The sequence below is a fragment of the Melanotaenia boesemani genome, chromosome 20 (genome assembly GCF_017639745.1).
Source record: "Melanotaenia boesemani isolate fMelBoe1 chromosome 20, fMelBoe1.pri, whole genome shotgun sequence".
Taxonomy (NCBI): Eukaryota; Metazoa; Chordata; class Actinopteri; order Atheriniformes; family Melanotaeniidae; genus Melanotaenia; species Melanotaenia boesemani.
The window spans coordinates 2,840,452-2,858,128 of record NC_055701.1 but is presented as its reverse complement, the minus strand read 5'-3'; the positions used below and the strand labels follow the sequence as shown (position 1 = coordinate 2,858,128).

Genomic DNA, 17,677 nt, shown 5'->3' with positions numbered 1-17,677 from the left:
TTACCCTCACTGGCTTCCTCCTGAGCTGCAGCCATCACTATTTATAAATCCTGTCTGCACTTTGGTGAAGAAACAACCTTCTTGCTGCTTCACTCGACCAGCTGTGGAGTCGACATCTGTCTGTGGGGGTGTTTCTTCCCCCTGCATCACCTGTTTTAAGCCACCTTTCTAATGTTGAAATCTATTCAGTCATTAAAACAAACAACCACGGTGCATCTATCAGATATTATACGTCTTGTCTGCTGGAGAATAAATCCTGATCTGAACTCCTGTTTTTCATTCGTCTGATTTTTCCACCTGGAATTCACCTTTGTGAAACCCCTTTATCTCCGACAGATTTGCGAGTTAATTCGAGTCAGGTGTTGAACTTTAATCCACTCTTTTCCCAGCACACCTCGTGGAGCAGAGTCCAGCTGAATTAAAGGAACAGACATTTGTTTATCTCCAAAACCACTGAGTGAAAAGATGAAAAACTGGAGAAACACAACGTTCGCAGGCATTCGATGAGAGATCCATACAAGAATGTGTTAATCTGTGGACATGCAGCAGCGATGGGACTTTAACCATCAACTCTGAGTGGCTAAATGCTCACTGAGTTCACAAATGTCAGTTAAACCTTTTTCTGCAAGCTTGACATGAAGATGCAGTTTATCTTGACTCACCGAAATATGTATTGAAATCAGCCTTCTGCTGGAATAACTCACTGCTGCACACTGTAGGAATGTTAGCGAGATGTTAGCGAGATGGTCGCAGAGTTTTAGTCGGATGGTAGCTGGATGTTGGCCAGATGTTGGCTGAATGTTGATTGAATGCTAGCTGGATGTTGGGTGAATCTTAGCTGAATGTTAGCCAGATGTTGGCTGAATGGTGACCAGATGTGCTACTAAACCATTAATGTGTATAAATGTTCACCTATTAAACATTTTTTTCTTCTAAGCTTGACATGAAGATGTACATTATATCTGAGACTGCCTCTTTGAAACGCTCCGTTTATATCCAGGCATGTTACTGACCTTTTTCCAGTTAATCTAATTAGTTGTCAGATTCTCCTTCAGTTGTTTTCTATTGACGCAAATGATTGTTCCAGCTTTTGTTGCCCTATTCCAACTTTTCTGATACCATCAAATTCAAAATGAGCTAATATTTTCCATGAAATAACAAATGTGTTTCTGACTCAATCATATCTGAACCACATGAGATGAAATTGGCAAAAAAGATTTATTCCTCACTGCAGTATGATGTGGAAATCACAGCCACTGAACAAAAACACATATTTACATTTATATTTACAGTCCACAGATGAGGAACATTAGCAGCAAACCTGAGGGAGTGATGACAGCGTTCACCCTCAGAAGGAAATGTAACAGCAGCACAAACAGCAGGTGCTTTAACACATTTGATCTGACTGAAAAAAGGTGGTCATAAAATGCACTATTTACATGTTTATATAACCCAAACAGGAGCGTCATACTTTCATATGTGTGAGAATGAGAAGTTCCAGGTCAAAGGTAGTTACCTATCCTCTGGACTTACAAGATGGTTTATGATCAGTTTATAGTCATTGCTCACAGTTTCCCTGTCAGAGTCATAAATGCTCTGCTGGGTGAGCAGAACAAACCAAAACCGTAACCCTCACGTGACCGGTACTTACTGAGCTACTTCACTTTATTTTATACAGGAAAGACTTTATTTTTTTTCAAAGAACCTCCTTGGATCACAACATAAATATAAAATAAAAAATGAACATGAGAGGAAATCTGATCCTCCAAAACAGGACATGAACAAAAGTTCTGGGTCAAAAATGTCCAAACATTCCCGATCAGTGTCCGTTGCCGCCCTCAGCCAGGATCCGGCTCGGCTCGGTGAACTTGGCCGTGGCGATGTAGAACAGGGTGGGTCCTGGAACCAGGGCCAGCAGCGGCAGAGCCACCTCCAGCTTGTCCAGCAGCGAGATGGAGATGATGCCGTACGCATGCAGCAGCCAGTGGCTGAGCAGGACCACCAAGCGCTTCTTCTTGGCAAACAGAGTCTTAAAAGACTGTGAGGAGGACAGAGGACAATTATTTATCATGTCCGAGGACAAATATTCTCAGTGACTGAAATACAAACCACTGAATATTAACAGTTCAGAGCAGAAATCATCATTCTGGAGGATTCAGGGGGAAGGAGCAGTGTGGCTGCCAGCAGCAAATGAACAAAGTAAAACTTTGCATCTTTCCCTCTTTACTCATTTTATTCTTGTTAACTTTTAATGTTATTTCATCACCTTCTTCATTTAGATATTTTTTTTTTCCTTTCTCAACATGTCGACTTCTATTATCACAAATTTGCAAAAAAACTGCTTAAGGTCTTTTTTTTTCCCCCTATTTTTGTATTTTATTTATTTACCTTTTTTATACATTAGACGATTCATTTTAATTATTGTGGTTTATTCCAGGTCCTTTGTTTTTACTATATTTTGTTTTTATATAATAAAATAAAAAATAATTAACCATGGAGATTCAGCGCAGTCGTAATAACTGAACAAAAATAAAAGAACTAAATAAATTCAGGTGTTAAGGGTTAAGACTAAATGTTGCTTCGCATTATTTCTACAAATTTTAATGGATGAAATGTTTGTAAATAGTGATTTATGGAAGAAATGTGTAATTTTACAATTCAAAAGTCTTAAAATCGTTTTCTCATACTCTGGGTTAAAGATTCACACTTCAGCAGCACTTCCATCCATCCATCCGTCCATCCACCCGTCCATCCATCCACCCACCCTTCCATCCATCCGTCCATCCACCCGTCCATCCGTCCATCCATCCACCCACCCTTCCATCCATCCGTCCATCCACCCGTCCATCCATCCGTCCATCCACCCATCCATCCATCCATCCATCCATCCATCCGTCCATCCACCCATCCAGCAGTCTGTATTTTTGAGGTTTGTACTGAAGGTTTTTTTTTATATCTTACTAACAACCTGATTTATAAAACTTCATCCCAAAAACATGGTAAAAATTATGTTTTTTCTGGTTGTTTACATTCTTTTCTGAAGTGATCGAGATTTCCAAACCTTTGACTCTAATATGGCAACAAAATGAAACGAGGACCTTGAACCTGGTTTAATCCAGTGTTCAGATTTTTTTCCAGAGAAATGTGTGCAATTAGCCCATTTTGGGTCATTAACAATAAAGCATAATAAACAGCATAATAAAGAGATCATGTGACCTCCACGCTGTGCGGCGTTTACCTGTATCTCAGAGGCAGACATGTAGATGGCCAGTGTGACCAGTGACAGGACCAGAATGATGTAGGGGAAGGCGTAGTCTGAAACACAGTTCAACACGGTTCCCGAGGCAGAAATAACACGTGATTGTGCAAACGTGGGAAGTTTGACCAGAAACTCACACAGCAAACCGCCTCCGATGGCCTGCAGCACCGTCAGGATGGGAAAGAAGTACAGAGCGGCGTAGATGCTCCTGAAGCGGTCAGACTTCCCAAGACCACACGCAATCTTCTTCACCAGCAGGGGACGCAGCATCATCATCATCACCAGGCAGAAAGCGTAGTAGATCAACACGATGGTGTACCTGATGAAGAACACACAGATACACAACTGAAGGACGAACACAAGGTCACGTGATGCCGCTTCGGCGCCGTTAACTGCAGACCGGTGGTACTCACAGCGGGTACACGGCTTCCTGCGTGCAGTGTAGCGTGTTGATGTAGTCCGGACTCGGGTTGTACAACATGGTGTACCAGTCGGACAGCATCTGGACCCGGCAGGACCGGATGCTGAACTGTCCCACCGGGTCTGTAAGCAGCAGGGTCACCACAGCCGACACGCTGCATTCCAACATGGCCGTCACATGCTGCAGCACAGCGCTGGAGCTGCACGCGCGCGCACACACACACACACACACACACTTTAATGATCACAGCAACAACTACACACACTTGTTTGACTTCAGTCCACCTGGACCGACTGGATTCACCCGTTTACACCTGTCCATGGTTCCACAGGAGATGGTGAGCCAAAGTAAAAACAGTGGAGACAACGTCTAAAGAACAGCAGCTTCAGTCTAGACCAGGACCCCACAGAGTCTGGACCTGGACCCTGACCTTACAGAGTCTAAATCTGGACCCTACACAGTATAGGCCTGGACCTGGACCCTGTAAAGCACGGTCCACTGTCCTGCAGACTTTTGATGTTTCCGCTTCAACACACGACGCTCGTCAGAGATTAATTTAATTTGAATCAGGTGTGTTGCAGCAGGGAAACATCTAATACCTGCAGGATGGTGGACCTTGAGGACCAGGGTTGAAGATCACTGCTTTAAAGTTAATTAAACAGGTGAAACTTCTTAAACTTGTTAAAGATTTTGTGTGAAATGATGGGAACTTATTTGATTTTAATTGATTTGCAGAACAGACTGTTGGTGAGATTCATTTCACAGCAGCAGTGTGGTATCCTGCCTCACCTCTTCTTACCAGAGTACCACTCGATGAAGAACCAGTGCAGAACCAGAGGCAGCATGGCCATGAAGCCCAGATAAAGCCAGTCATAGAGCTCAGGAGACTCGATGCAGCGTTCACACACCTTCTGGATGTTGGCTCGCTCTCCTCGAGGACAAACCTAGTGTAGAAAAACCACCGTGGTCAGAAAACGGTGGCCTGAAAAAAACTCTTTCCTCCTGCTTTATCCTGCTCACTAACTTTCTCTGTTTAAATTAAACACACGTGACATGAAAACTCCCCCGTCAAGAAACTCAAAGGATTCTGCTGTTGAAAAGATTCTTTTTTTGTTCTGAAAACCAGGTCACTTCTGTTTCTGGTGTGGATGGGTTGGGACAGACTTGGGAGAGAGGACTTGGAGTCATCTTAGAAGATTTTAGAAGTTTTCCTGCTCCAACACACCTGACTCAAATCGACGGATAATTATCAGTCTGAGTCAGGTGTATTGCAGCAGGGAAACTTCTAAAACCTGCACACCTGCCCTGGAGGACCAGCATTTAGAGGACCACTTTTTATAAACACCATCACAGCTCCACCCCGTGCAGATGGTTGGAGTCGAGCTGCCAGATCTCCTAAGCCTGAATTTTGTCCTGTTGCTTTAGTTTTAGTTTAGTTTAGATTTTTATATATATATATATATTTATCTAAAGATATATTGCCTTTTGCCTTTCCATACTTTTATCTTCGTGTGTTACAGTGTGCCTTTTAAGCCGAGAACTTCTGAAACAAAATTTTGTTGTGCCTTGCACAATGACAATAAAGACTCTTGATTCTTGATTATTAAGATCCCCATTAGCTGCAGCAAAGCCGCAGCTATTCTTCCTGAGTCCAACTGAATTACACATACGAAACATAGAAACAAACATATTTGGAGTTGATCTTTGTTAGTAGTGAGTTTAATGTGTTTCGGCAGTGAATTCCATTCTTTCATACCTCTATATAGTACAGTTCGTTTAATGGAAAAATCTTCTACAGTTGCATGTCTAGTGACGTTATTATGATTTTCTACATTAAATTAGAGTTTTTTAAACAAAAAAACAGGACAGTTATGGTTCTAACAAACATAATCAGTGAATATAACGGTCAGTCTTTCACCAGTTCAGATGATATTTGCTCTGTAGTCAAGCTTGAGTATCGTGCGGGCAGCTCCATTTTGTATATGTTGTAGTTTGGTTAACATGCATCCAGTGGCATTCGGCCAAACTGCTGGGCATTAGTCAAGTTGTGATAATAATAGTGATTGAATTGCTGTTTTCAAGATGTCTGGAGTCATAAAAGTTGCGTGTCGTCTCTACCATGTTTGCATTCATATTATTAATGATGATCCCATGATGATTTCTTCTCAACTGTCACTCCCAGAAGTTTGGTCTCATGCACATGGTGTATAGTGTTCTCGTTAATTTAATACAGGATTACTATCAATATTATATTTTGACCCTGCTATCATGCAGTTAATTCTGGAAATATTCAGGACCAGCTTGTTTGCTCTAACCCATTCAGCGACACGGAGGACTTAATCTGTTATAAAGCATGGCTCAGACTCAATATAAAACTGAACCAGAGGTCAGACAGATGGTTGGTACTCACGCCACACTCTCCCTCCACAGAACCGTTCACCAGCATCCGACCACAGTACAGACCCGGACACGTGGAACTCACGGCCACAGCTGAAAGACACCAGTTAACATCAGCATCACTGAACATAAAGCGGATCAGAGTTAAAATGAAGAACACCTGGATCAGGGGTGTCCAGCTCCGGTCCTCGAGGGCCACAATCCTGAAGGTTCTCGATGTGTCCCTGCTCCAAAACCACCTGACTCAAATTAATGAGTCATTGTGCAAAACCCAATAGGCTGTTGGATCTATTTAATTTTGAGTCAGGTGTGTTGAAGCAGGAAACAAGACAGCGGCCCTCGAGGGCCGACTTTGGGCACCTCTGACCTCATGAAGATGACCAAGATTCAGATTTATGTCACATTTATTTGTAGAAACAAAAAAAATGTCTCATTCAGAGCAGATTCTGTTCAACAACCACAGCACTAACTGGTTGAACCTGGACTGGATTAAACAAATGTTCTGGTCTAGAAAACGTCAGATCTGAGGCTTTCAGATCAGATTCAACATCCAGGTTATCTGCTTCAACTAAGACTGTCAGCATCTGGAGCATCCTACGTTTGGATCAACTAAAGAATGTTCTGGTTTTAACATTTCTGTTTTTAAAAGAGGCATCTTTCCTTTCCATTAATATTTTCTTTGGCTTCGTTTTACTTTGTTTAAGTCCATCAGCATTTCCTTCTGATCACAGATTAATCAAACGCACAAATAAAGACATTTTGTAGTTGCAGCAGATTTGATGACGGAAGTCCGTAAATTTCGGTTACAGCTGATGAGTTATTGGTGAATTATCGGTGAGTTATTGTGATTTAGCTAGTCGAATATAGCTCAGTTAGCTCGGTGACAGGCGGTTTGTAAAATAAAAGATACTTCAGATGAAATGGGTCAGCCTGTTCCTGATGAAGATGAAGACGAAGATTTACTCACTCATAATGAAAACAACAGCTCTCAAATTATGTTTCTGTCCACACGTCCGCTGCTTCTCCTGTTTTTTCTCTCTTCTTCTACGGGATTCTTCTTCTTCTACGGGATTCTTCTTCTTCGTCTACGGGATTCCTGGCGAATAGCAGTTGCACAGCGCCACCTTTCGTAACGGCTGGTTAATCTGTTTTCTTCCGAGCGTCAACGTAGGATCCAGATGTGAGTATTAAAGCACCCAAAACTGAGCATTTATTTTATTGCTCAGAGTGAATATAATAAATGATTTAATGCTTAAAACGGAATTAACAAAAATAAATAAATAAAAAAAGACAGAAAAAGGCAAAAAAAAAAAAAAAAAAAACACACAGAAGCAACTGGTAATAACCAGCTAGGACCAGTTTAAAAAAAGGTATAAATGAGTAAAAGCAGTAAAGTCCGGATAAAATCAACAAAAATGGTTAGTTAAAAAAGTCTAACAAAGATCAGTAAAATTCCGAAAGAAAAAGCCTGTAAAAAAAAGTCCATTAAAGACCATTAAACGTAGTACAGACCACCGAAACAAACAAATAAAGAAACAAAAAAACAAACATTGTTCTATTTTATCTTATTTTATTTCTATTTCATTATACAGCACTTTGGTCAGCCACATTGTTTTTAAAGTGCTCTATAAATAAAGATGGCATAATAACAACAACAATAATAATCATAATAATTATGATTATGATTATTATGATTATGATGATGATGATAAATAGGAGCAGCTTGTATAAAAGTGTTATGTTAAAGTAAAGACAACAAAACAATCTAGTCTGATTAAAAAGCTGAATTGATGTGTTTAAAACAAGTAATAAGTACATAATTAAACAAGTAAAACATGGATAAAAATGATAAAATAAATTAGGAGAAATGTATTAATTAAGAAACACATGTAGCCTACTTAAAATGTATTTATTTGTTTATTTATTTATTTATTTATTGCCACACATATCATCATCATCACTGGTTACCATGGCAAACGTCACAAAACTGTGGAGGGCGTGGCTTCGACAGATTTCAGCAGACATCTTTACAGAAGAAGCGCGTGCAGGATCCGTCCGTCCGGGCTCTTGAGGCAGGTCTCGTGCGGTACCGTCGCTGCGATGATGAAGATAAAGAGATGCGGAGATCCAGCTTATCACCTCCTAGTTCTGCTCATCCAGCTGCGCTAAGATCCGCTTCTCTGTCCTCGCGACACTCCGCAGGCCACAGTCTGAGTGCACGGGAACGGCACGGACCAGGAGGACGTTCCGGTCTGTGCTGGACTCGGAACCGTTGTGAGCTGCGGGAGAGTGACAGAGGGACCACCACGGTTCAGACTGAGGATCCAGTGTTTTTAGTTCGTGTGAGGAAAATGGAGCCAGAACCAGGAGTTGATTTATTCAGACTCCGGACACTAAACTGGACCAGGATCAGTTCTAACCTGCAGGCAGGTGAGTAATTCTGTAAACATTATCAACATATTCAGATTTACATGATCTATTACAGCTAGAGGTTTGTTAATATGATATAACAGAAGGAGTTTCAAGCAGATATTCCAGAGCAGAAGGTCCAAACTGATAAATGTCAGCTGACAACAGGTGGCTCTGAAGCGTTAGGGAACACACCATGGATCTATGTGGCTCACCTAAATCTGGGTTCATACATTTTTTATGGCATCTGCAGATCAATCAGTGACCTCTTCATCCTGAGAGCTTCTGTAGAAGAAGGTCACAGCGAGGATTATGGACCATCACCGGGTTCTGATGTCATTCTTCACGGCCTCCTCACCGAGTAGATCCAGTTTGTTGGGTTTTTCTTTGTGAGAACAGATTCTGCTTCCTTTCGTCTTTTTCTCCTGCTGCTGATGAATGTGGAGAAATCACCAAGTCTGGAACCCGAACACAGACCGAGTCCGGAGCCCGAACACAGACCGAGTCCAGAACCCGAACACAGACTGAGTCTGGAGCCCGAACACAGACCGAGTCCAGAACCAGAACACAGACTGATTCTGCAGTGAGACACGAGCAATGAGTTTCAGCATCCCGTTGTTGTGCTTCATCAATGGATTCGCCAGTTAGCACGGCCCTGTGGGGTGGCACCAACTACACGGCTGACTCAGACCCGAGCATCATCAGAGAGCTCAGCACTGCCTCACCTGTGGTGCCCAGGTAACATCCTCCACCACCCTGTGTTTCCTGATGTATTTGCTCAGAAATCAGGGCTGGACTGTGTAAATATGTGAGCGGCAGCAGGTTGTACAGAAGTGATGTGTCCCCAACAGAAATAAGAGCAACATAAAGACTTAGTCAAAACCTCGAAGAACAGTTTAAATCATTTATTAGCAGAACACATGCTCTAGATATCTGGTTTTTGCTGTCTTCTTTGTGCCTGAGACAGTTTTTGAACAGTAAAACCTGCTTAACTTAGTATTTAATAATCATAGAATATTATCTTCAAATAGATAGGATGTACAAATTTAAAGAAATATTTCATGTTTTATAAAATATATGAATATTTTCCAGTGTTTTACACAAATATCACCTGTCCTTTCCGTGTCTTTTCCATCACTCACAACAAAATGGTCATTCTGGGAGTGTTTTTAGGGGTTTGTGTATTTCAGGAAATATCGTGGCAGGAAGCAAAAGATGACTCAATGGAAGTAAGTGAAACAAGAAAAGGCTTTGCTAAAGTATAAGTATATGTCTGTAATCTCCAAATGGAAATTAATTAATTTTTGTTTATAAATTATGAGAAAACTACAGTTTAATATTGTGTATTTTTGGAATTTTTTGCATTCACTTCCACAACAACCATTCCCATAATTTGTTGAGTCTGATGTTAAAGACAAGTTAGCAAGGTTATTTACCCAAACTGCACATGAAAAGATCCAGTAAAACTGGGAATGGATCTTTAAGCAAACCTAATGCTATGGTTCAAACCTTCAGAACTATAAATATATATATATATTTAATTTAAAAAATAGTACATTTTTCATGAACATGTTTCTGGCATTTAGAAAATTGGGCAGTAGTGGTTAAAGCCAATATTCCAAAAATGAAAACACATTATTGTTCCCTTTACAAAATTAACAAAGGGCTCTTAATTAAGTTTTGTTTATAAATTGTGAGAGAACTACAGTTTTATATTGTGTATTTTTGGTATTTTTTGCATGAATGCAATCTAACACACAATCTAACACACAGGTGTTAGATTGTGATTTGAAAGGCACTTTTTATCTAAACTTTTAAGACAGTATTATCTCTAAAATCCCGTAAATGAATACATTCATACAATTAGACACACTTGTCTGTGCTTAAATTTAATCAAACAAATAGAAAAAAAACAAAGTATTTTAGGGATTTTGTTTAAAAACACACATTTTGTGCTGAAATGGAAATTGTGATTTCTTTCGACTGAATAAATTGATCTTCTAGTTTTCTCTACTTTTTAAGACCAAAAAGAGTCATGATTAACGAATCAACCACAAAGTTACCTGTTGTCACTGTCTCAGGGTTAGTCACTTGTTTCCCCTCACTGTCTCAGGGTTAGTCACTTGTTGTCCTCACTGTCTCAGGGTTAGTCACTTGTTGCCCTCACTGTCTCAGGGTTAGTCAATTGTTTCCCTCACTAACTCAGGGTTAGTCACTTGTTTCCCTTAGTAACTCAGGGTTAGTCACTTGTTGTCCTTACTGACTCAGGGTTAGTCACTTGTTGCCCTCACTGTCTCAGGGTTAGTCAATCGTTTCCCTCACTAACTCAGGGTTAGTCACTTGTTTCCCTTAGTAACTCAGGGCTAGTCACTTGTTGTCCTTACTGACTCAGGGCTAGTCACTTGTTTCCCTCACTGTCTCAGGGTTAGTCACTTGTTGCCCTCACTGTCTCAGGCTTAGTCAGTCGTTTCCCTCACTAACTCAGGGTTAGTCACTTGTTTCCCTTAGCAACTCAGGGTTAGTCACTTGTTGTCCTTACTGACTCAGGGCTAGTCACTTGTTTCCCTCACTGTCTCAGGGTTAGTCACTTGTTGCCCTCACTGTCTCAGGCTTAGTCAGTCGTTTCCCTCACTAACTCAGGGTTAGTCACTTATGGCTCACTTGTTTCCCTTAGTAACTCAGGGTTAGTCACTTGTTGCCCTCACTGTCTCAGGGTTAGTCACTTGTTGCCCTCACTGTCTTAGGGTTAGTCACTTGTTGTCCTGAGCAACAGTGAAAATAAGCTGTGTCCCAATTCAGGGTCTGCACACTTCGAAGTGCGGATTTGTTGGCTACATACGTCATCGTGGTGCGCCAAGCACTGTCCCATGTCGGAGGAGCCTCCAAATCCACCCTACAAATCCGCACTTTGTTTGGGCTTGAGTGAAGGCTGCTGGTGATGCATCCTTCTCGGCCTCTTTTCTCATAAGTTTGAATAAAGTTTTGTTCAAAAAAAGAGTACTTTTTAAACTACACTTTAGTATAGAAACATGTTTGTTAAATGGTGACATTAAAATTCTGTAATATTTGATATTTGTGGGTTTTAAGGAGTTAATGATGCTGGAAACAGCAGAACCTCAGTCCCTGTGTTTTTTTTTTAACATTATTACTCGGTCGGTGTCGACGTTTACTGAAGTGTCCTATGAGATGCAAACAGTAATTTCAGTGTTGTGCTGTTGCTATGGGAAATTCTTGCTTGCTAGGTAGGCTGTCCCATTTCACGAACATTAAGCAGACTTCGAAGTGTGCAGACCCTGAATTGGAACACAGCTATCATTTTTATCCAAACTTTGGAATAAAACCATTTTCCTTTTTTTGGGGGGTGTCTTAAGGGTTGTTTCCATAGTAACCAGCCTGGTGATTGCCACCACGAAGACCACGTTACAGACCACAGGAAACCTTTCAGTGCTGCGCGATCAGAGAGGGAGCGAGCAGAGTGAAATCCATCAGGCATCAACGGTGCCGGTTCCAAGCGTCGCCAAGAGCGACTCTGTCCTGCAGGGGGTAGCGGTGGCAGCTCAGGCCCTGGTGCTGCTCTCCATCTTCCTGTTGTCCAGTCTGGGAAACTCAGCCGTGGTCATCGTCATCATCAAACACAGACAGCTGAGGACTGTGACCAACGCTTTCATCATGTCGCTGTCGCTGTCGGACTTCCTCACGGCTGTTTTATGCCTGCCCTTCTCCTTCGTCATGCTCTTCAGTAAGGACGGTGTCTGGATGTTCGGAGATGCTTTCTGTGTTGCTAACGGCTTCTTCAACACCTGCTTTGGTATAATCTCCACCCTCACGATGACGCTGATCTCCTTCGACAGGTACTATGCCATCGTCAGGCAGCCTCAGGCTAAAATAGGCCGTCAGAAAGCGACTCAGTTGTTGGTCGCCGTTTGGTTAACAGCAGTGGTTTTTGCTTTGCCGTGGTATCTGTTGATCCAGACACCGACAGAAATCCATAAGCGAGGCTTCTACCACTGCATGTACGTGTTCCACTCTGGAACGTCCAGCATGGGGACAGCGTACGGCATCTCCCTGATTGTAGTGTGCTATCTGCTGCCCTTCTCCCTCATGTGTTTCTGCCATTACAACATCTGTAAGACTGTCCGGCTCTCTGAGATACGAGTCCGGCCCGTGACCACATACGCATACTTGCTTCGGTTTTACAGCGAAATGCGAACAGCCACCACGGTGCTGATCATGATTGTGTTCATCATCTTTTGTTGGGGGCCGTATTGTCTGATGGGTCTGGTCACGGCGATAGGAAACTACTCGTTCAACCCCGCCATGGACACGGTGGCGATCTGGCTGGCCTGGGCGAACGGAGCCATCAACCCTCTGATCTATGTCCTGAGGAACCCAAACATATCCATGTTACTGGGCCGCAGCAGAGAGGAGGGCTATCGGACCAGAAACATCACTGCCTACCTCTCCAGCCAAGGCCAGACCCGGGACATCCGTCTGAACCAGGCCGAAAGAATCAGGGACCGTTACGCCAGTCGAGCGGCGGTGAACAACAGCCAGCTGTCGAGTTCAAGTCCTGGGAAAACGGGGGGAGAGGTGGCAATGTGGGCCTGTAAAAACCCTGCAGTGTTGTTCTGCAGAGACACCCAACACGACACCACAACGCTTCCCAACGCTGCCGGCACGCCGAAGATGAAGACGGCCGACACCAGCCTGTGAGACTGCACCTTTTCTATTAGCTCTGTGTTCCAGATCTTTCCCACTGGCTGACTCCCAGTATGACAGCAGAATCGGGAGTTCTGTCCAGACTGGAATCCTGGAAAACCGTCTACCATGTGAAATGCAGATCCTGAAACATCTGACTTCATCTGTTTACATGCTGAAAAGGAGGTGAAGTTTCGTTTTAGACTCGGTCTCAGCTTGGAAATGATTTTGCTGCAGAAGCAGCAGAAAAATACGCAGCAGACATGTTCGGCTCGATCCGGGCTACTTTTAGCACTTATGGCTCAGTTACGGCGCTAGCAAGTTTTGTGTGGGCCAGTAGTGGACCAGATGTCAGTTTCTGGTCTGGAACTGGATTACAGATAGTGTAATGTGGGCCAGAAGTTGTCCTGATATAGGAGGCCTTCCTTATGGCTCCTTGTGGGCCTCGTGTGGTGTTCATTTTGGCAGCTACGCTCACATTTAGCCGTAAGCTAAGGCCAAACATTTTGACCTCTGAGGTCTGCTTCAGATCAGGAAGATACTTTCAGGCGGTTTCAGGGCTACATTTGGGATTTTATTAGGGCTGTAAAAATTAACATGTTAATGCAAAGAGTTTAAAATGTGGAATTAATGTGTTCATTTTTAGTGCATAAATAACAATCATGCCATACTAATAATCTGAATTTTGCCTTATCTTGGTGAGAGAAGCTGATTTTTTTTAACATATGGGTGTCTCATCACAGTTTTACATCCGAGTCTCTCAGATGTAAAAGTAGGAACAAGGGCAACAAAAGCCTCAGAACATTTTAAATGAGCTTTGGTCCAGAGAAGATGGTGCTGTTTCTGGATCCTGTTCACATCTGGCTTCTTCTCTGCATGATGGAGCTTTAATCTGCGTCTGGATTTCAGGTTTCAGTGGTTTCTGGAAGTCTTCCTGAGTACATGCCTGGTTTCCAGTAGAGAATCATCTGCTTTTAATGAGAAGATCACCAGCATCCAGCCTTGTCCCATGCACACAGAGATTCCTTCAAATTCTCCTAATGTTTTGATAACATTATGCGCTGTGGATGGTGGATCTTCAAACTCAAGGAACATTTTTCTGAAACTGTTCCACAGTTTTAGAGCCAGTTTGTCTCACGTTGGTGAACTTCTGTCCATTTTTCCATCTGAGAGACTCTGCCTCTCTGAAATGCTCCTTTTATACCAGTCATGTTACTGACCTCTTGCCAGGTAACCTGATTAGTCATCCAGTGCTCCTCCAGGTGTTTCTGGTTTGTACCAGGTACTTTTCCAGCCTTTTGTTGCTCCTGTTCCAACGTTTTCCAGACGTGTTGCTGCATCAGATTCACTATCAGCTCATATTTTCATCACATGGTGAAAAGTCTCAGTTTCACATGTTGTTTATCTTCTATTAGGAATAAAATATGACTTGATGAAATTTGTAAATCATTGTTTTACACAGAGACTGAACGTTTGGGGATTTGGGGTTGTATTTTTTTTCTTTCTAGAATGTTTGAGATTCACTAAAATGAGAAGTCAAGAGCTAATCTGCTGCTGTTTAGAGTTTGGGTTTGGTACATTTAGAGCCAGTAATTACTGGGCCGGCCTGAGTTGTGGGTGGGAAACTGAATCTGAACTAGAACAGGATTCACAGTCCTTTTAATATCATGTGCAGAGTTTATGAGACAGGACATGATGAAACTTCCTCTTTTCATTTTAGAGGCGGTTCTGAAAATAACATTTTTACAGACTTTTCTTATTCTTAAAACTTTTTAATGTCAAAATCAGATTCAATAATTTATTAATTAAAAGATGAGTAAACGAAACCTGCAAGAAATCCAACAAGAACTGCAAAAATACAAACGTGAAAAAGTTTGGATAAAACAAAGATGAAAATGGAGCCAGAAGGAGAGGAGCGAGATGAAGGAGCTGAAGATACTGAGGAGGAGGAGGAGATCCAGGTGTGCTGGAGAGGAGGGTTACCTGGAGACCTCTGCTGGGTGGAAGAGGTAAAACCACAGTTGGTGGCAGATTTTTCACCTCGTTAAACCAGAAGATCCTTGAGTCCCAGTAACGTTCTGTAACAGAAACTGAGGAAACATCTCTCCTCTCCACCGATGTCTGGTTGACCAGATCAGATAGAGGAGAGAAAAGATGGAGGTCACAGGGAGGAGCTGAACCAAGCGAATAAATGGCTGCTGGTAATCATTAATAATAATTAATGCTTCCAAATACATTTAGTCATGTGTTTATTTCATGTTGTGTGTTTTGTGTTATGTCTGGTGGATGAACATCGCTCCACAAACCGTCTCAGACGCTTCGATTAAAAGCTGAATCCTGGCTCATTGTTTCACATTGTTTTCTGAGTTTATTCGTTTGGTGTTACCAGGACAACAAATGTTCCTCTCTCAGTCCTCATGGATCAGACGTATTTAGTCTGAACTGGTTGGTTGATTTGTACCATTCAGCCCAGACCGACCTACGACCAGTCACAGTGGGATCTAAGTGATAACAAGGATCAGCTGTCTGAAGGTCAGGGAATGAACCGAAAAACCAGAGAGGCACAAGAAATGTTAGACAAAATCTCCTGGTTTAATTACAAAAAGCAAAAAAAAAAGACACAACTTCCAATGGTAATAAGTTTAGAGCCATAGAGGTCAACAAAATGAACTTCCACATAGGAAGCTGAAGCACTAGCTGAGCCAAAAGATACGAGGGAAACTATTTATTAGCTTATCTGGCCGTTTTAACACAGAAGGGGGGAAATAAATTATCTATCCAAACAAACTAGAAGAAAGACTTAATTAGTACAATGCTAAACAGTAAACTGTTAAACTCTAAATAAAGCAAAAATAAATATAACAACAATAGAAAAACCTGAAGCCTTTCTACTCTTTCTTCAGATAAAATGGACGAGTCCAGTTGGCCTCAGGCCCTTCAGCGATCCACAGCAACCGGGACTCGTTTCCTTAGCAAGCTGGGCCGCTCCCACAAAGCAGCTTCCCAGGATCTGGCAACTCAGAAGGGACGTGCATTAATTTAAAGCAAACCAAATAACAAGGTGCCTAAATATGAACTAAATGTGTGCACCAGGTCAGTCAGCCACGTTTCCAAACCCTGTCAATAAAAATGTGAAAGATGAAGAATGGTGACTAGTGCATGTATTTAGTGTTTGTTCATTTAACTGAAACAAGAAAAACAAGGTTTCCATGCTAATAACACACACATCTCTATTTTCATGTAAATCCCACGGACGTTCTTATCTGAAACCTATGAAAACATGGGAATCTCATGCACACGAACTTGCAATGTGCTTCTGACATCACACAGTCCGGACGACTGATTTAAAATTAGAGCTGAATGGAAGTAAAACTAAAGCTATGTTGTTTTATAAAGCTAGGAAGGTAGACTCTCCTCCCATCATTAAAACCGGTCGTATCCAGTTTCTGTCTCAGTATAAATAACTAGGTATTATAACTGATGAACATTTAACTTTAGATGGCACATGGAAGACCTTGTGAGGAAACTAAATCTTAAACTGGACTTTTATTAGAGAAACAAATCCCATTTCTCCTGTCCTACCAGAAAAAGCTGCTTTCCTTCCTTTGAGAGACTAAGGAGACCTGCAGTGTGTTCATGCCTGGGTTCAGGCTTGCGTTCTCTGGACGCTGTGAACCACGGTGCTTTAAGGTTTGTGACGGGCTGCAGAGCTCTCACCCTCTGCTGCCTTTATGCCAGAGTTCAGTGGCTTCCCTCCATGCGCAGACTTTCACATTGGTCTTATCTAGAAATCCATTCTTGGCCTGCTTCCTTGTGATTATAATTCATTAAAGTTGAGTGAGTATTGTCTGCGTTCTCATGATTTTCTTTTACTGACAGTCCCAAAGCTCGCCAAGGCTGTCCACAGTGAGGATCAATAAGAGGAAAAGCTGCTGTAAGAGGTTATCTTCAGTCCCAGATAAGCGGAGCAGAGATGATGCCTTCGCTGTCCCCTCCCATGAGTCCGGAGCCGAAGTCGGAACAAAACCTTCACTGTTAAGTGTGTGTTGGAATGTGGCCTGGCTTCATAACACACACACATATCTATGAACTCACTTGGCTGAAACAGTCAGAGGATCTGAATTTCTTTGTAACTGAAGGTGAAGAAAAAAACTGATTATTTACATAAAACATTCAGACTGGTTGTTCTGTTGAACAGAAACATCAACCAGCAGCTTTATCCAAGTTCTGGGAATTTTGTTTTTCCACTGCTCTGCACTGGTTTGCAAAAGGTTTTCTAAGTCTTATCAGTGTGACAAAGATAAGATAATCATCATTGTGAAGAATTGATGGTTCTGCCATTTTAACAAACACAACATTTAAGTTTTGAGCATCTCTATCCAGATGTTATCAAAGCCCAGACTTCCCTTTCCCAGGACCGGCCGGAGCCTTCCATCCAGTGGGATGTGTCTGGAACACCTCACCAGGGAGGCGTCCAGGAAGCATCCTAACCA

The 17,677-nt window shown here is 42.1% G+C and overlaps 2 protein-coding genes across 3 annotated transcripts; one reads left to right on the top strand and one right to left on the bottom strand.

Annotated features, from left to right (window-relative positions):
* Positions 1-1,206: 1,206 nt before the first annotated feature.
* Positions 1,207-7,150, bottom strand: LOC121630977 (jnk1/mapk8 associated membrane protein). The gene is made up of 7 exons (XM_041971549.1): positions 7,045-7,150; positions 6,091-6,170; positions 4,470-4,624; positions 3,673-3,879; positions 3,397-3,578; positions 3,239-3,315; positions 1,207-2,038 (listed from the first exon to the last, which is right to left on the bottom strand). The coding sequence occupies exons 1-7, from the start codon at positions 7,046-7,048 to the stop codon at positions 1,820-1,822; spliced, it is 924 nt and encodes a 307-aa protein (XP_041827483.1). The 5' UTR covers positions 7,049-7,150; the 3' UTR covers positions 1,207-1,819.
* A 935-nt stretch (positions 7,151-8,085) lies between these two features.
* Positions 8,086-13,785, top strand: LOC121630976 (G-protein coupled receptor 135). 2 transcript variants are annotated; one of them, XM_041971548.1, is made up of 3 exons: positions 8,086-8,507; positions 8,933-9,224; positions 11,858-13,785. In XM_041971548.1, exons 2-3 carry the CDS (start codon positions 9,118-9,120, stop codon positions 13,197-13,199), a joined length of 1,449 nt encoding a protein of 482 aa, XP_041827482.1. In that variant the 5' UTR covers positions 8,086-8,507; positions 8,933-9,117; the 3' UTR covers positions 13,200-13,785. The 2 variants fall into 2 exon arrangements, with proteins under 2 accessions (XP_041827482.1, XP_041827481.1); XM_041971547.1 differs by having other exon boundaries at positions 8,740-9,224.
* Positions 13,786-17,677: the final 3,892 nt, after the last annotated feature.